This window comes from Neoarius graeffei, chromosome 13, assembly GCF_027579695.1.
Source record: "Neoarius graeffei isolate fNeoGra1 chromosome 13, fNeoGra1.pri, whole genome shotgun sequence".
NCBI lineage: Eukaryota > Metazoa > Chordata > Actinopteri > Siluriformes > Ariidae > Neoarius > Neoarius graeffei.
The window spans coordinates 33260657-33272836 of record NC_083581.1 but is presented as its reverse complement, the minus strand read 5'-3'; the positions used below and the strand labels follow the sequence as shown (position 1 = coordinate 33272836).

The 12180-nt window shown below is 41.3% G+C and overlaps 1 protein-coding gene across 1 annotated transcript in view; it reads right to left on the bottom strand.

The window, feature by feature from the left end:
- Positions 1-11953, bottom strand: part of tspan31 (tetraspanin 31) — a 30634-nt gene extending 18681 nt beyond the window's left edge. Inside the window, exons 1-3 of the mRNA XM_060937588.1 lie at positions 11735-11953; positions 8983-9150; positions 4025-4105 (exon numbers count right to left, since the gene is read on the bottom strand). Coding sequence (XP_060793571.1) covers positions 4025-4105; positions 8983-9150; positions 11735-11797 — 312 coding nt within the window. The 5' untranslated portion in view covers positions 11798-11953. The remainder of the gene's footprint in view (positions 1-4024; positions 4106-8982; positions 9151-11734) is intronic.
- Positions 11954-12180: the final 227 nt, after the last annotated feature.

Genomic DNA, 12180 nt, shown 5'->3' with positions numbered 1-12180 from the left:
TGAGCCCCTATAGTAAATTCAAATGATTCTTAACTGACAAAAAGCCAAAACATGAAACCTAAAAATGTCATTCTAAATTAAATCTGCATTAGAATAAATAGAAAATTGTATAAGGAAAAACAAAATTTATACTTTCAATTACTGTAGAAGCTGAACATACCTGAATGTGCCTTTTCAAACAAACATGATGCAACATAAGAATTCATCCACAAGTCTTCAGGAACTCTCAAAGAAAAAAAAGATGCTAGCATCCATGTCCAGTTCCAGCATATCAGTCACTTTTTTTCTGCAGTTTCTACTCTAGCAATGTCAACTTCATATACATAACTCTATAGTGTTCACTCACCAAAGGATAATCATAACTCCACAGTGTTCATTCACTTAAAGGAACAGTCCACCGTACTTCCATAATGAAATATGCTCTTATCTGAATTGAGACGAGCTGCTCCGTACCTGTCCGAGCTTTGCGCGACCTCCCAGTCAGTCAGACGCGCTGTCACTCCTGTTAGCAATGTAGCTAGGCTCAGTATGGCCAACGGTATTTTTTGGGGCCGTAGTTAGATGCGACCAAACTCTTCCGCGTTTTTCCTGTTTACATAGGTTTATATGCCCAGTGATATGAAACGAGTTCAGTTACACAAATTGAAACGTAGCGATTTTCTATGCTATGGAAAGTCCGCGCTATAATGACAGGCGTACTAACACCTTCTGCGCGCTTCGGCAGCGCATTGATATCTGAGCTCCGTATCAATGCGCTGCCGAAGCGCGCAGAAGGTGTTAGTACGCCTGTCATTATAGCGCGGACTTTCCATAGCATAGAAAATCGCTACGTTTCAATTTGTGTAACTGAACTCGTTTCATATCACTGGTCATATAAACCTATGTAAACAGGAAAAACGCGGAAGAGTTTGGTCGCATCTAACTACGGCCCCAAAAAATACCGTTGGCCATACTGAGCCTAGCTACATTGCTAACAGGAGTGACAGCGCGTCTGACTGACTGGGAGGTCGCGCAAAGCTCGGACAGGTACGGAGCAGCTCGTCTCAATTCAGATAAGAGCATATTTCATTATGGAAGTACGGTGGACTGTTCCTTTAAGGATATTCAGAACCCCAGTGTTCACTCACTTAAGGATATTCAAAACTACTGTGTTCACTCACTTAGGTTTCGTTTCTATCCCGGGCTCCAGCCCGACTTTGCACGCTCGTAGCTCAGGCAGGGGAGGTCCCAGCATCCCCAAACTTGACAGCCAGAGACCTCTGCCCTCTCCCCAAAGAACGAAATCGCTGAACAAATGTCTCACAGTCTTATGTCCAATGTCTGTAGCAACCTCTTTCTCCAACCATTCCCAGGGGAACTTGTTTTTCACTATTCTGTCGATTTCTTTAACTCGATTTGCATCTTTACGCTCGATCACGGAGGCTGCCATCTTTCAACTCTTTGTTTGAAGCGAGCTTACGTACAGCTATCTAACAAGTGCGTTCATTGGTTGTTACAGAGCACTGGGCCAATCACGTACCTCGTTTCATCTCAATGACGGAATTACTGAAAGTCGGAACGAATAGGATATGAATGCGGATTTTTGAGCGAAAAATCGGAAATTTTTTTTCAAATTTTGAGGTGAAAAAAGCAGAATTCCGCGAATTCGCGGAAAAATCACATCCCTGACTGTACATTGTTTTGCATTATGATTCAGACAGGAGTCTTTTCAGTTATAATTTTTCTTCATTCAAACTTCGTTCAAAATATTCTGAAAATCAAATTGATTTGAATCGAATTGTGACCCGACTGTTATCATTACACGCCTGGTAACAACTTACACAGGCAGACGTTCCATATAAACAGATTGAGAAATGTGCAGTTGTTGTAAAAGGTTTCCATACGCTGACATTTAGCTTGCATTTTTGGAAGTAGTCTTCGGTGTCAGAGCTTTGTAACAGGTGATACTGAATGTTTTTCAAAACAGAAAGTCTTCAAGACGGAGGACTTTTAGGTTTCTCTGTAACATGACGAGACAAGCTGCATTTTTTTTGTCTTATTAAAAAAGGTACTGACTGCAAAGTCATCTGAAATGTTCAAGGTTTTTTTTTTTAATAAATTGTGCACGTCATTTTCCTGTGTGCCGCAAGAACAAGATCATGCAGATGAGATCATTTTGATGTGCTGAGGGTCGCTTTTTCTCCATTTCGGGACCACTTTCCTCCTTCTTGAGGTAAACAAGTATGGCCCTACGGAAACAGCCGAGTGTGAAGAGCTTTAACTAATTAGTATAACCACGGAAATGTGTCACACCAAGATGGTGACGCATGGAAAACCATGACACTGCATCGACCTCGGAGAGTTTAGAGTCACAGGTGTGTAATTTGTGGTTGACATTCGTGAATAGATCCATGAAACAAAAGACGAATCTATCTTTTCCGTTACTGCTTTTGTGTTGTTTCCTTCTCTGTAAGAGCAAAACATTAGGTGTGTAACTCCATACTGGCTACCGTGGAGTCCAGCTCATGCATTCTAAGGCTAAGATAGCTAAGCGCTAGCTGGAACGATTGTTATCTGTCCAGAAAAATGACGTCATCTAACATTGCTTTATCTATCTTGCAGTTGTACTCACTAGACAGGCTTTCCTTTTCTTTTCCGCTGGCTTTTAGCTGACGCGAGAGCCGAGTCTGCCATGTTTGCCCACGCTGACTTGTTTTGATTAAAAAGTAGCTCAAACGCACCCCACAGTGGTCACATGATATTGTTGCTGACTTGCTTCGGCAATCTCCGGAATTGTAAAACGCGGGACGCTTTTTATCTCGGCAAAACATTTACACACAGGATACACGCTGTGCGCAGGAGCGAAACATCTCGAAACTCCAACAGCGACAGAACATTTTACCCAGAATTCAACTTTGCAGTCAGAACTTCAAAAGAGAGAAAATATTATATATGAGTGATTCCACGCTTATGGTACTGAAATGGGGACATGGACTTATTCACTTAAAACCATTTATTTTTTTACCATCAGGTCACAAAACATGTAATCTTTAATGAATGATATGTTAAAAGATAACTTTAATTTTCTGAGCTGTAATAAAAACATATTTATATGCCAAAGTCAAGCCTATGAGTTCCAAAATGATGTCTGTTACATTACTTCTGTTACGATTGTCCATCTCGCGTCTGTTACAAATTAATTACAATCTAGCTATATACCATGTTAATCTTATTGAAAGAATGTGTATGTTTATTCTACTACACATGTTTATTAATTATATTTGCTAAAACATCACCTTCCTATGTTTCAAAAAGTAATTCTACATTGTTAAAATTGAGAATGTATACGTCCACAACACTTCTGTTACTTTCTGACTTTGGCATATAAATATGTTTTTATTACATCTCAGAAAATTAGCTATCTTTTAACATATCATTCATTAAAAAGATTACATGTTTTGTGACCTGATAGTAAAAAAAGAAATGGTTTTAGGTGAATTTTTAAAAATAAGTTCATGTCCCCATTTCAGTACCCATAAGCGTGGAATCACTCACATATTTAAAAAAAAAAAATTTTATATATATATATATATATATATATATATATATATATATATATATATATATATATATATATGAGAGAGACAACCTGGTGAGGGAACGACTCTTTACAGCTGCTATAACGCAAGTAATAAGAGCAGGATTTTTTACAGTACATGTTTTCCACATCACACACAACTTAAAACGCGTTCTATTTTAATGAATAAAAAGTGTTGTTACTAAATTGCTGTGGTAAAAGAGGAATAAAACAGTGATCCACTCTTATTGGAAAATAAAGCACACCAACTTGTTTATTTTCTCACGACAGCATACCCTGAGTATTTTATTACATGTACAAATTGTTTAAATCACTATCATAAATTGGAAAAAAAAAAAAAAGTGCTGTATTCTCTGTCAGCGTATGACAATTAGCTTTTACTCTGGTACAGATCTGACAAACATTGCTCCGTTACCATCATTCAACGAGGATATGAAGCAAACCTACCTGCTGACCCTGGTTCATGGCCAGACAAGAGCAGGACACACCAAACTGGAAGAGGAACACAATGAACAGAATGACCATGTACTGGAGAACAGAAGAGTCAAGGGAAATTACTCAATCATACCCAGAAGGGGGCACGCGCGCACACAGTTTAAAGTAAAAGAAAAGCATCATGTATTAAGTGCAGTGTCATGACTTCATAGTGATGACTTCCTGTTGAGTGTTCACAGCACTCCGGAGTATTAACATCTACTCCAACACTTCTGTTTAACATTGGCACTTGTTTCCTCTTACAGCTCTCTCTCTCTCTCACACACACACACACACACGTCTATTACAAAAGTTCACAATATTCTGACATCGGGATTTCTGACGTTCAATTTACATACAACATGGCAGTTTAAAAAAGTATACCATTTGATCAGCCAGGTTCTCCAAGATAAAAACAGGATTATAAAATCTGACAGATTTAGGAAATTGGGGTGGTGTGATACGACTAGCCCTGTGAAGTGCACTATTTTTATATTACAGCCTGGTCTGGAGTGGGTTATTCTGCTAATGCTTCTGTGATTTGTCAAGGAGTACAATGCTTAACTTATTTACGAATGGCATTTTGCACATTTTGGGCGGCACGGTGGTGTAGTGGTTAGTGCTGTCGCCTCACAGCAAGAAGGCCCGGGTTCGAGCCCCGTGGCCGGCGAGGGCCTTTCTGTGCGGAGTTTGCATGCTCTCCCCGTGTCCGCGTGGGTTTCCTCCGGGTGCTCCGATTTCCCCCACAGTCCAAAGACATGCAGGTTAGGTTAACTGGTGACTCTAAATTGACCGTAGGTGTGAATGTGAGTGTGAATGGTTGTCTGTGTCTATGTGTCGGCCCTGTGATGACCTGGCCACTTGTCCAGGGTGTACCCCGCCTTTCACCCGTAGTCAGCTGGGATAGGCTCCAGCTTGCCTGCGACCCTGTAGTAGAGCCCTGCACTCCCGCGGGACCCGACGCAAAGCAGTGCGGCGCGGGACAAATTTTGAAAACTCATTGCGGGCGTGAGGGGTGATAAGCTGCAGTCCCGCTAACTAAAAACGTGTTTAAAATAAAATTTATAAATTATTAATTTATGTACATCATATATAATTTGTGCTGGATATTTTATTTGGCATTAATAAAAACATTTTAAGATGCCTAAATTTGCAGATGTGGTTGTGGCAGTGGGGGCGTGGCCAAGCAGCAGTCTGTAAATGGAGGGTGGGGTCGGGGAAGGTAAGTGGCTAGGTCATTACACCTGATGTCAATTTGTGTGTGTTTGTGTGTTGCAGGGATGGAGTATAAAGGGAGGGGGAGAGGAGAGAAGAGGGATTCGCTCCCCGACCACAACACGTGTGTGAGTGAGTGAACAAACGAAAGCTGAAAAGCTCAATAAAGTGAGTGGTGTGCGTCCCGGGTTTCAGCACCACTGTAGTAATCCCCGATGTGGGTGGAGCACAGAAGCACGAGAGGCGAGAGTTCGTGTTCACACCCACTCACTTTATAGAGCTTTTCAGCTTTTTCTTTCACTCGTTCACTCACTCACACGTGTTGTGGTTGGGGAGCGAATCCCTCTTCTCTCCTCTCCCCCTCCCTTTATACTCCATCCCTGCAACAAACAAACAAACACACACACAAATTGACATCAGGTGTAATGACCTAGCCACTTACCTTCCCCGACCCCGCCCTCCATTCACAGACTGCTGCTTGGCCACGCCCCTGCTGCCACAGTGGTCTGATCTCGCGTACGTTTCCGATTCCTTTCCGCTCTTCTGTGTTTGAGATCTCCGATCATGGCAGAAGAGCAGAGCTCCTCTAGTGAAGCTCACAATGGGTATCTCTAAAGTCTCAGCTGTGCATGCCGCCTGGCAACGCGCACCCTCGCTACGTGCGCTAGGTGAAGGATCGGTCAGTGGAGAGCTCAGCTAAGCTCAACATGTTTAATTCCCCAAGCCAATGACAAGAACTTTCATGAGAAATAACGCAAACGTCTACATCATGCGGGATTTGCGGGCGGGAGCGGGACTGAAAATCATAATTCTTTGTGGGAGCGGGACTGAAAATTCTGTCCCGCGCAGATCTCTACCCTGTAGAACAGGATAAAGCAGCTAGAGATAATGAGATGAGATGTTGCACATTTTTGTTTTGTTTGTAGTCTGATGTAACAGGACAAGTTAGTTCCTGTTCTCACCTACATTATAGGTGCGGTAAACAATCATTCCTTCCTCAGTGCCTCCTCTCTCTCAAACTCACACACAAAAAAAAGGTGTGACCAAGAGTGCTCACAACCAAGACAACTCTATAAACATCAAATAAATACATAAATAAACCTCTCCTAACAAAAAAAAAACAACCCCACACCACATCAACGATGGCGTTCCACCTGTGCAGGAGCCGTTACTATAGAAACAACGTATTACTGATTATGTTACAGCCGGATCTCCCCGTGCTGTTATACAAAAACAAACAAACAAAAAAAACGCACATCTACTGACCAATCAGATTCTAGCATTCATTAGCATACACGTTTCGTGTAGGAGCTCTGAGAGAGTTAACATGGGAGTTCGCTACTACGAGTTATCACTTTAAAACATGCCATAAAGCACTCTCTCTCTCCCCAGTAAAAAGGGGAAGTGAGCCAATCGATATACGAATCTGGAATGATCTATGTAGGCGTTTTGAAACCTTTGATATTAACTGTCACCTCCTGAAAGCCCCACCACCTTCTCGCAATCTCACATGATCTCGACTTGCGTTCTGTCACAGAAATGGAGAACATTTTGAGTTCTGTTCTTCTACGGTTATAAAATCTACTAGTGCATGTTCAACTTGGATAATATTAGACAATTACATGGTTATTATTGGTTTGTTTTATTTATTAGAATGCCACTGAAACATTTGGGCCAAAAATAAATAAGTGAAAAAGGCGCATATATATATATATATATATACACACACACACACACACACACACACACACACACACACACACACAGTCACGTGAAAAAAACCCACAAGTATGTACATCGCATAGAAACTGTAGACTTTTCTCAACATATTTAAACAAGCAAACGTTTCACTCTCTTTGATACAGTGCTGAGAGATAAAGGTGAAAAACTCCAAACGACACATAAAATTGACATTTTGTAGTCATTCATAATTTAAATTTAAAAAATAAATAAATAAAAGGGCACTACGGAAAAAAGTACGTACACCCTTACATTCGATCACACTTTCAAGTTCCTAAAATTAGACTCGGATGTTCCAGATTAGGTGCCATTGATTAGAGCCTCCTGCAGATGGAGGTGCAGGTCGAACCCGTCTTATTTAAACCTGATATCAAGGGTCTGGTGTTCTCTTTACTACTGAAGTGTGTGGTGTCATCATGCCAAGATATAAAGAGCTCTCAAAGGACCTCAGGGAAAGGGGAAGGTTGTGGATGTGTATAAATCTGGCAAGGGATCTAAAAAGCTCTCCAAATTATTAGCAATAAATCATTCCACTGAAAGGAAAATCATCTACAAGTGGCGTAGATTTCAAACAGCAGCCAATTTGTACAGGACTGGCAGCAAATTCAGCCCAAGAGCAAACGGTTTGATACTTAAAGAAATCTCCAAGAACCCCAAAATCTCATCGCTGGATCTGCAGGTGACTGTTGGTGTGAAAGTGCATACATCTACAATCAGAAAGAGATCGGACAAACTTGACCATTCCAAGAAAAAAAAAAAGCCTTTGCTGTCCAAAAGGAACATAAAAAAGCAAGACAACAGTTTTCCAATGAACATGTAGGCAAAGACCAGGCCTTTGGGAATAGCATGCCCTGGACAGATAACTCAAAGGTAGAGTTGTTTGGTCACAGTAAGTGTGTGCATGCTGCACAGACCAAAGATGGCTTTTCAGGAGAAGACCCTCATACCAACTGTGAGGTATGGTGGTGGAAATGTTATGGTTTGGGGTTGCTGCACTGCCTCAGGGACTGGGAAGCTTGCAGTCATTGATTCAACTGTGATTTATCTGAATCATATCGAAGAGTGCTTGAAGATAATGAGGCCATCTGTTCAAAAGTTGAACTGGAGGTGGACCTTTCAACAAGATAACGATCCTAAGCACATGAGCAAATCCACCAAGGAATGGCTCAAAAAAAAAAATTTATATATAATTTTTTTTTAATGGAGTTTTATGGAATGGCTGAGTCAAAGCCCAGATTTGAGCCCCATTGAAATGATGTGGGGGGGATTTGAAAAGGGCAGTACATGCAACAAAACCCTCAAACATCTTGTAACTTAAGGAATTTTGCCTGGAAGAGTGGTCAAAAATTTCAGCAAGCCAATGTCAGAGACTGGTGGACAATTACACAAAACGCCTACAAGTTGTTATTTCTGTTAAAGGGGGCAATACTAGCTTCAGAAGCCAAGGGTGTACTTACTTTCTCCACAGAAGAATATTACATCCATCGATATTTTTGTTGAATAAAGGATTGAAAGAGCTTATTTTCCTTGTTTTGTTCATCACCTTTATCTGTAGGCGCTGGATCAAAAGGGTGAAATGTTTGCTCGTTTAAATATGTTGAGAAAAGTCTACAATTTCCATGGGAGGTACTTTTTTTTTTTTTTTTTTTATTTACTCCACATTACTGCAAAAGTACCAAAAAAAATTAACCTGAAACATTGGAAATACTTGTTTTCACATCTTTTATTATGGTAGTGGTTCTTGTACGTGGGATAAAGGTGTGTATAGGTTGAGCAGATAGGGTTAAGGGTCTCGCTCAAGGGCCCAATAGTGACAGCTTGGCAGTGCTGGGGCTCGAACCCCTGACCCTGTGATCAGGAACCCAGAGGCTTAAACCACAATAGCAATGTTGATCTAAAAACAGCTGCTGAGGAGGCATTACAAACAACACACTGACACGGACACGCTGCTGTAAACAAAAGCCAATAAAGGATACAAAAAAGAGCATGACTTGGTGGTGATGGACGGCTCCGATGAGGCCAACGATGGCGATGAGCAGCAGGAAAAAGCCCACAGCAATTACACCTCCGATAATATGGATACTGGACACGATCCCGAAGCCCTTCCCCCATGCTGCTACACCAATCAGGAGCAGCCCCACCAACTGATGGGCCAATCAGAGATGAGGAAACTATTACTGCACTGAAACACTTTATACTCGTTAAATATGAACAACAAAGACTAAACACTAAGAGCTAATATGTACTAATATAAGCAAAAATTACTCAAAACAGTAAAATTCTGCTTGCACCAACCTGTGACATGTGAGCTAGTTTACTAGCATTTAGCTAGCTAGCCAGACGCATGCGCACAAATAGTTACACAGAAACAGACATGCGCAGACACAAACAAGATGCGCAGACAGAAAGACAGACAGATGCGTGCACGCAGACAGACAGACGCACACAGAGACAGATGCCGGCACAGACAGAAGCATGCGCAGACCATACCCGTCAACCCTCCCGTTTTTCCCAGGAAATCCCTTATTTTGACTTATTTCCCGCTGTCTTCCCATTTTTTTATTTTCCCGAAAATATCCCGTATTTTCACATTATATAAAAGTCCCGTATTTTCACAATATAAAAAAGTCGGTAGGTCCAGAATTCATGACGCGCCTCTGACAGGAGTTTACAGCAGGAAGTCGGGCCATGAATTCACGTCCCCGCCCTCTCAGGCATCAGTAATTACAGAACTACGTCCGGAGGCGAGGCTGAACAAGTGATTAGGTCCAGTGTTGCCAGATTGGGAGGACTCCCGCCCAAGTTGGGCGGTTTCAAGTGCATTTTGGCGGGTTTTGAACATAATTTGGGCTGGAAAACGTCAGCAGTATCTGGCAACACTGATTAGGTCTGAGGTGAAGATGGCGATGCTAATAGCTAAGAAAAACGTTAGCCACTCTTTCTTTGATGATTTCAACAAGTGCGTGGCTGGAATGTTCCCAGACTCTTCCATCGCAAAGAAATTTTCCATGGGGAAAACAAAAGCCTCCCAAATAATCAAAGGTAAGCTACACATGTTTACATTAAGTATGTCCTGGCGAAGACCTTATAAATAGCCTAGTGTAATCTAATTGGTGTATTAACTGTTTTATCCACTCATTGTCTTTTATTTTCTATCTGAAACTTACCCATTTTAAATCACTCTTGGTTTAATATCTTATATTACTCTTTATCTATCTATCTATCTATCTATCTATCTATCTATCTATCTATCTATCTATGTTCTGAGGCCATGACTATGGTAAAACCATAATAAATTGCAATGGAATTGAATGTATTGACTGGTTATATAATGACCTTTCTTATTTTAACATAAGATACGTATTTTAGCCCTTAATTTGGGAAATAACTGGTACCACTGAAAGCAAATAAAAATAAATGTATAGTTTATTCACAAATGCACTCTATAAACCATACGCATATTGAGTTTGGGTCTTGGCTATCACCAACATGCACCAGAGTACAGGAAATCACAAATACTAGATAGAAAATTGCCCCCCCATTCAACTACACACCCACTTTTGGTGAAGGGTATGACTTTCCGAAATTTTCCCTTATTTTGAGTTAAAAATCTGGGAAATATCCCTTTTTTTCAAACCTCAAAGTTGACAGGTATGTATGGCGCAGACAGATGCCGGCACAGACAGAAGCATGTGCAGACACAGACAAGACACGCACAGAGATGCACGCACATTTGCTGAGACAGACAAACAAAAAAACAGCATCTGAAGATTTACAAGTTGAAATGATGCAGAACTCAATAATTTCTGGGAAAGTGATGTAAAGATTTTCCTGTGCTTTGAGAATGAAAAACACCACATGAGCGTTTTTATTCAAAATAAAAAATAAAAATAAAAAATAAAAAAGCAGCAGAATGTTTCTCAGATGTCTGGGTTTATATTTAACTCGCGGGTGAAAATAAAGAGGAAAAAGTTACTTGATATCATGTGAACGTAGGATGAAGGTACAACCTGTGACCAAAGTTCCTGTTTCTCTATTCTCAGACAGACAGACAGACAGTCCCTCTCATGGCTGAATATGACTAAAGCTGCCTCTGCGAAATGACGTCACCACTCATGTGCTCAACTCCGCAGAGTCCTTTTGAACCATTTCCGGTGCAGATGAAGCAGCGTTATCAATTTCAGATCTATAAACGTAGGTGTACGGAAGTGACGATCGATAAACGAGAAATGTTTAAATGTACAAAAAAAAAAAAAACACTGGCCCGGGGGGGAACCGTTACTTTTGACGCAATATCCGGTGCTAGCTTGACGTGGCTACGAATACATAACTAAAGTTAGCTGGCTGTCCAATCATCACTGTCTGATTATTTATTTCATTAAAAAGAAGAAAAAAATCGTTACATGTGTGCAAAATAGATATTTAACACCAAACGGTACGGGTTTATATTTAACTCAATAATTTATCGTAAAGAAGTTGTTGTTGTTAGCTAAGCTAGCTGTCATAAGACTGAGTGAGTGCTAAGCGACCGGCTCTCCGGTGTATTAGCACAATAAACAAATAGAAACAGCCAACGCGAGCTGTGCTACTAAACAAACTCTGTGTTCTGCTTTCGGTGTTGTTTGTCATCCAGAACATTTCAAATAATAACCTGCTCACCAGACAAAACAAAGCTAGCTAGGCCACAGAGTGTACGAGTTAGCACAAAGCTAGCCGTCCATGACTCACCATGTAAACGACGTTGAGCGCGCACAGAGCATTTTTCGAGCAGGTGAATCCTCCACACACCATGGTGAACCCCGAGGCATTTAATCTATACCCTCCAGCGCCTCTTGTCTCCGCTGTGAGCTGGCTGGTTACTCTCCGACCTGCGGAAGCCGCAGAGCCTTTACACCGCACTACAGACAGACTGCAACTGAACCGACTCTGGGTCAGAACGAGCCAAAAGCTGAAGCCTGATTGGCTCACTGACATGTCAATCAAGCAACTGGCGCAGGAGGAGGAGATTCAGAGCAGGGGTTCTCAACCTTTTCTACTTCAGCCATTAAAAAGAAGATCCCAATTATTTTGGCTCATCTGTTCTATTAATCTAGTTTATTTTTTTCGCGGTCCGTATCCTGCGCTCTGATTGGCTGGCGAGCGGGTCGGTATCCTACAATACGGACCCCGGTTAC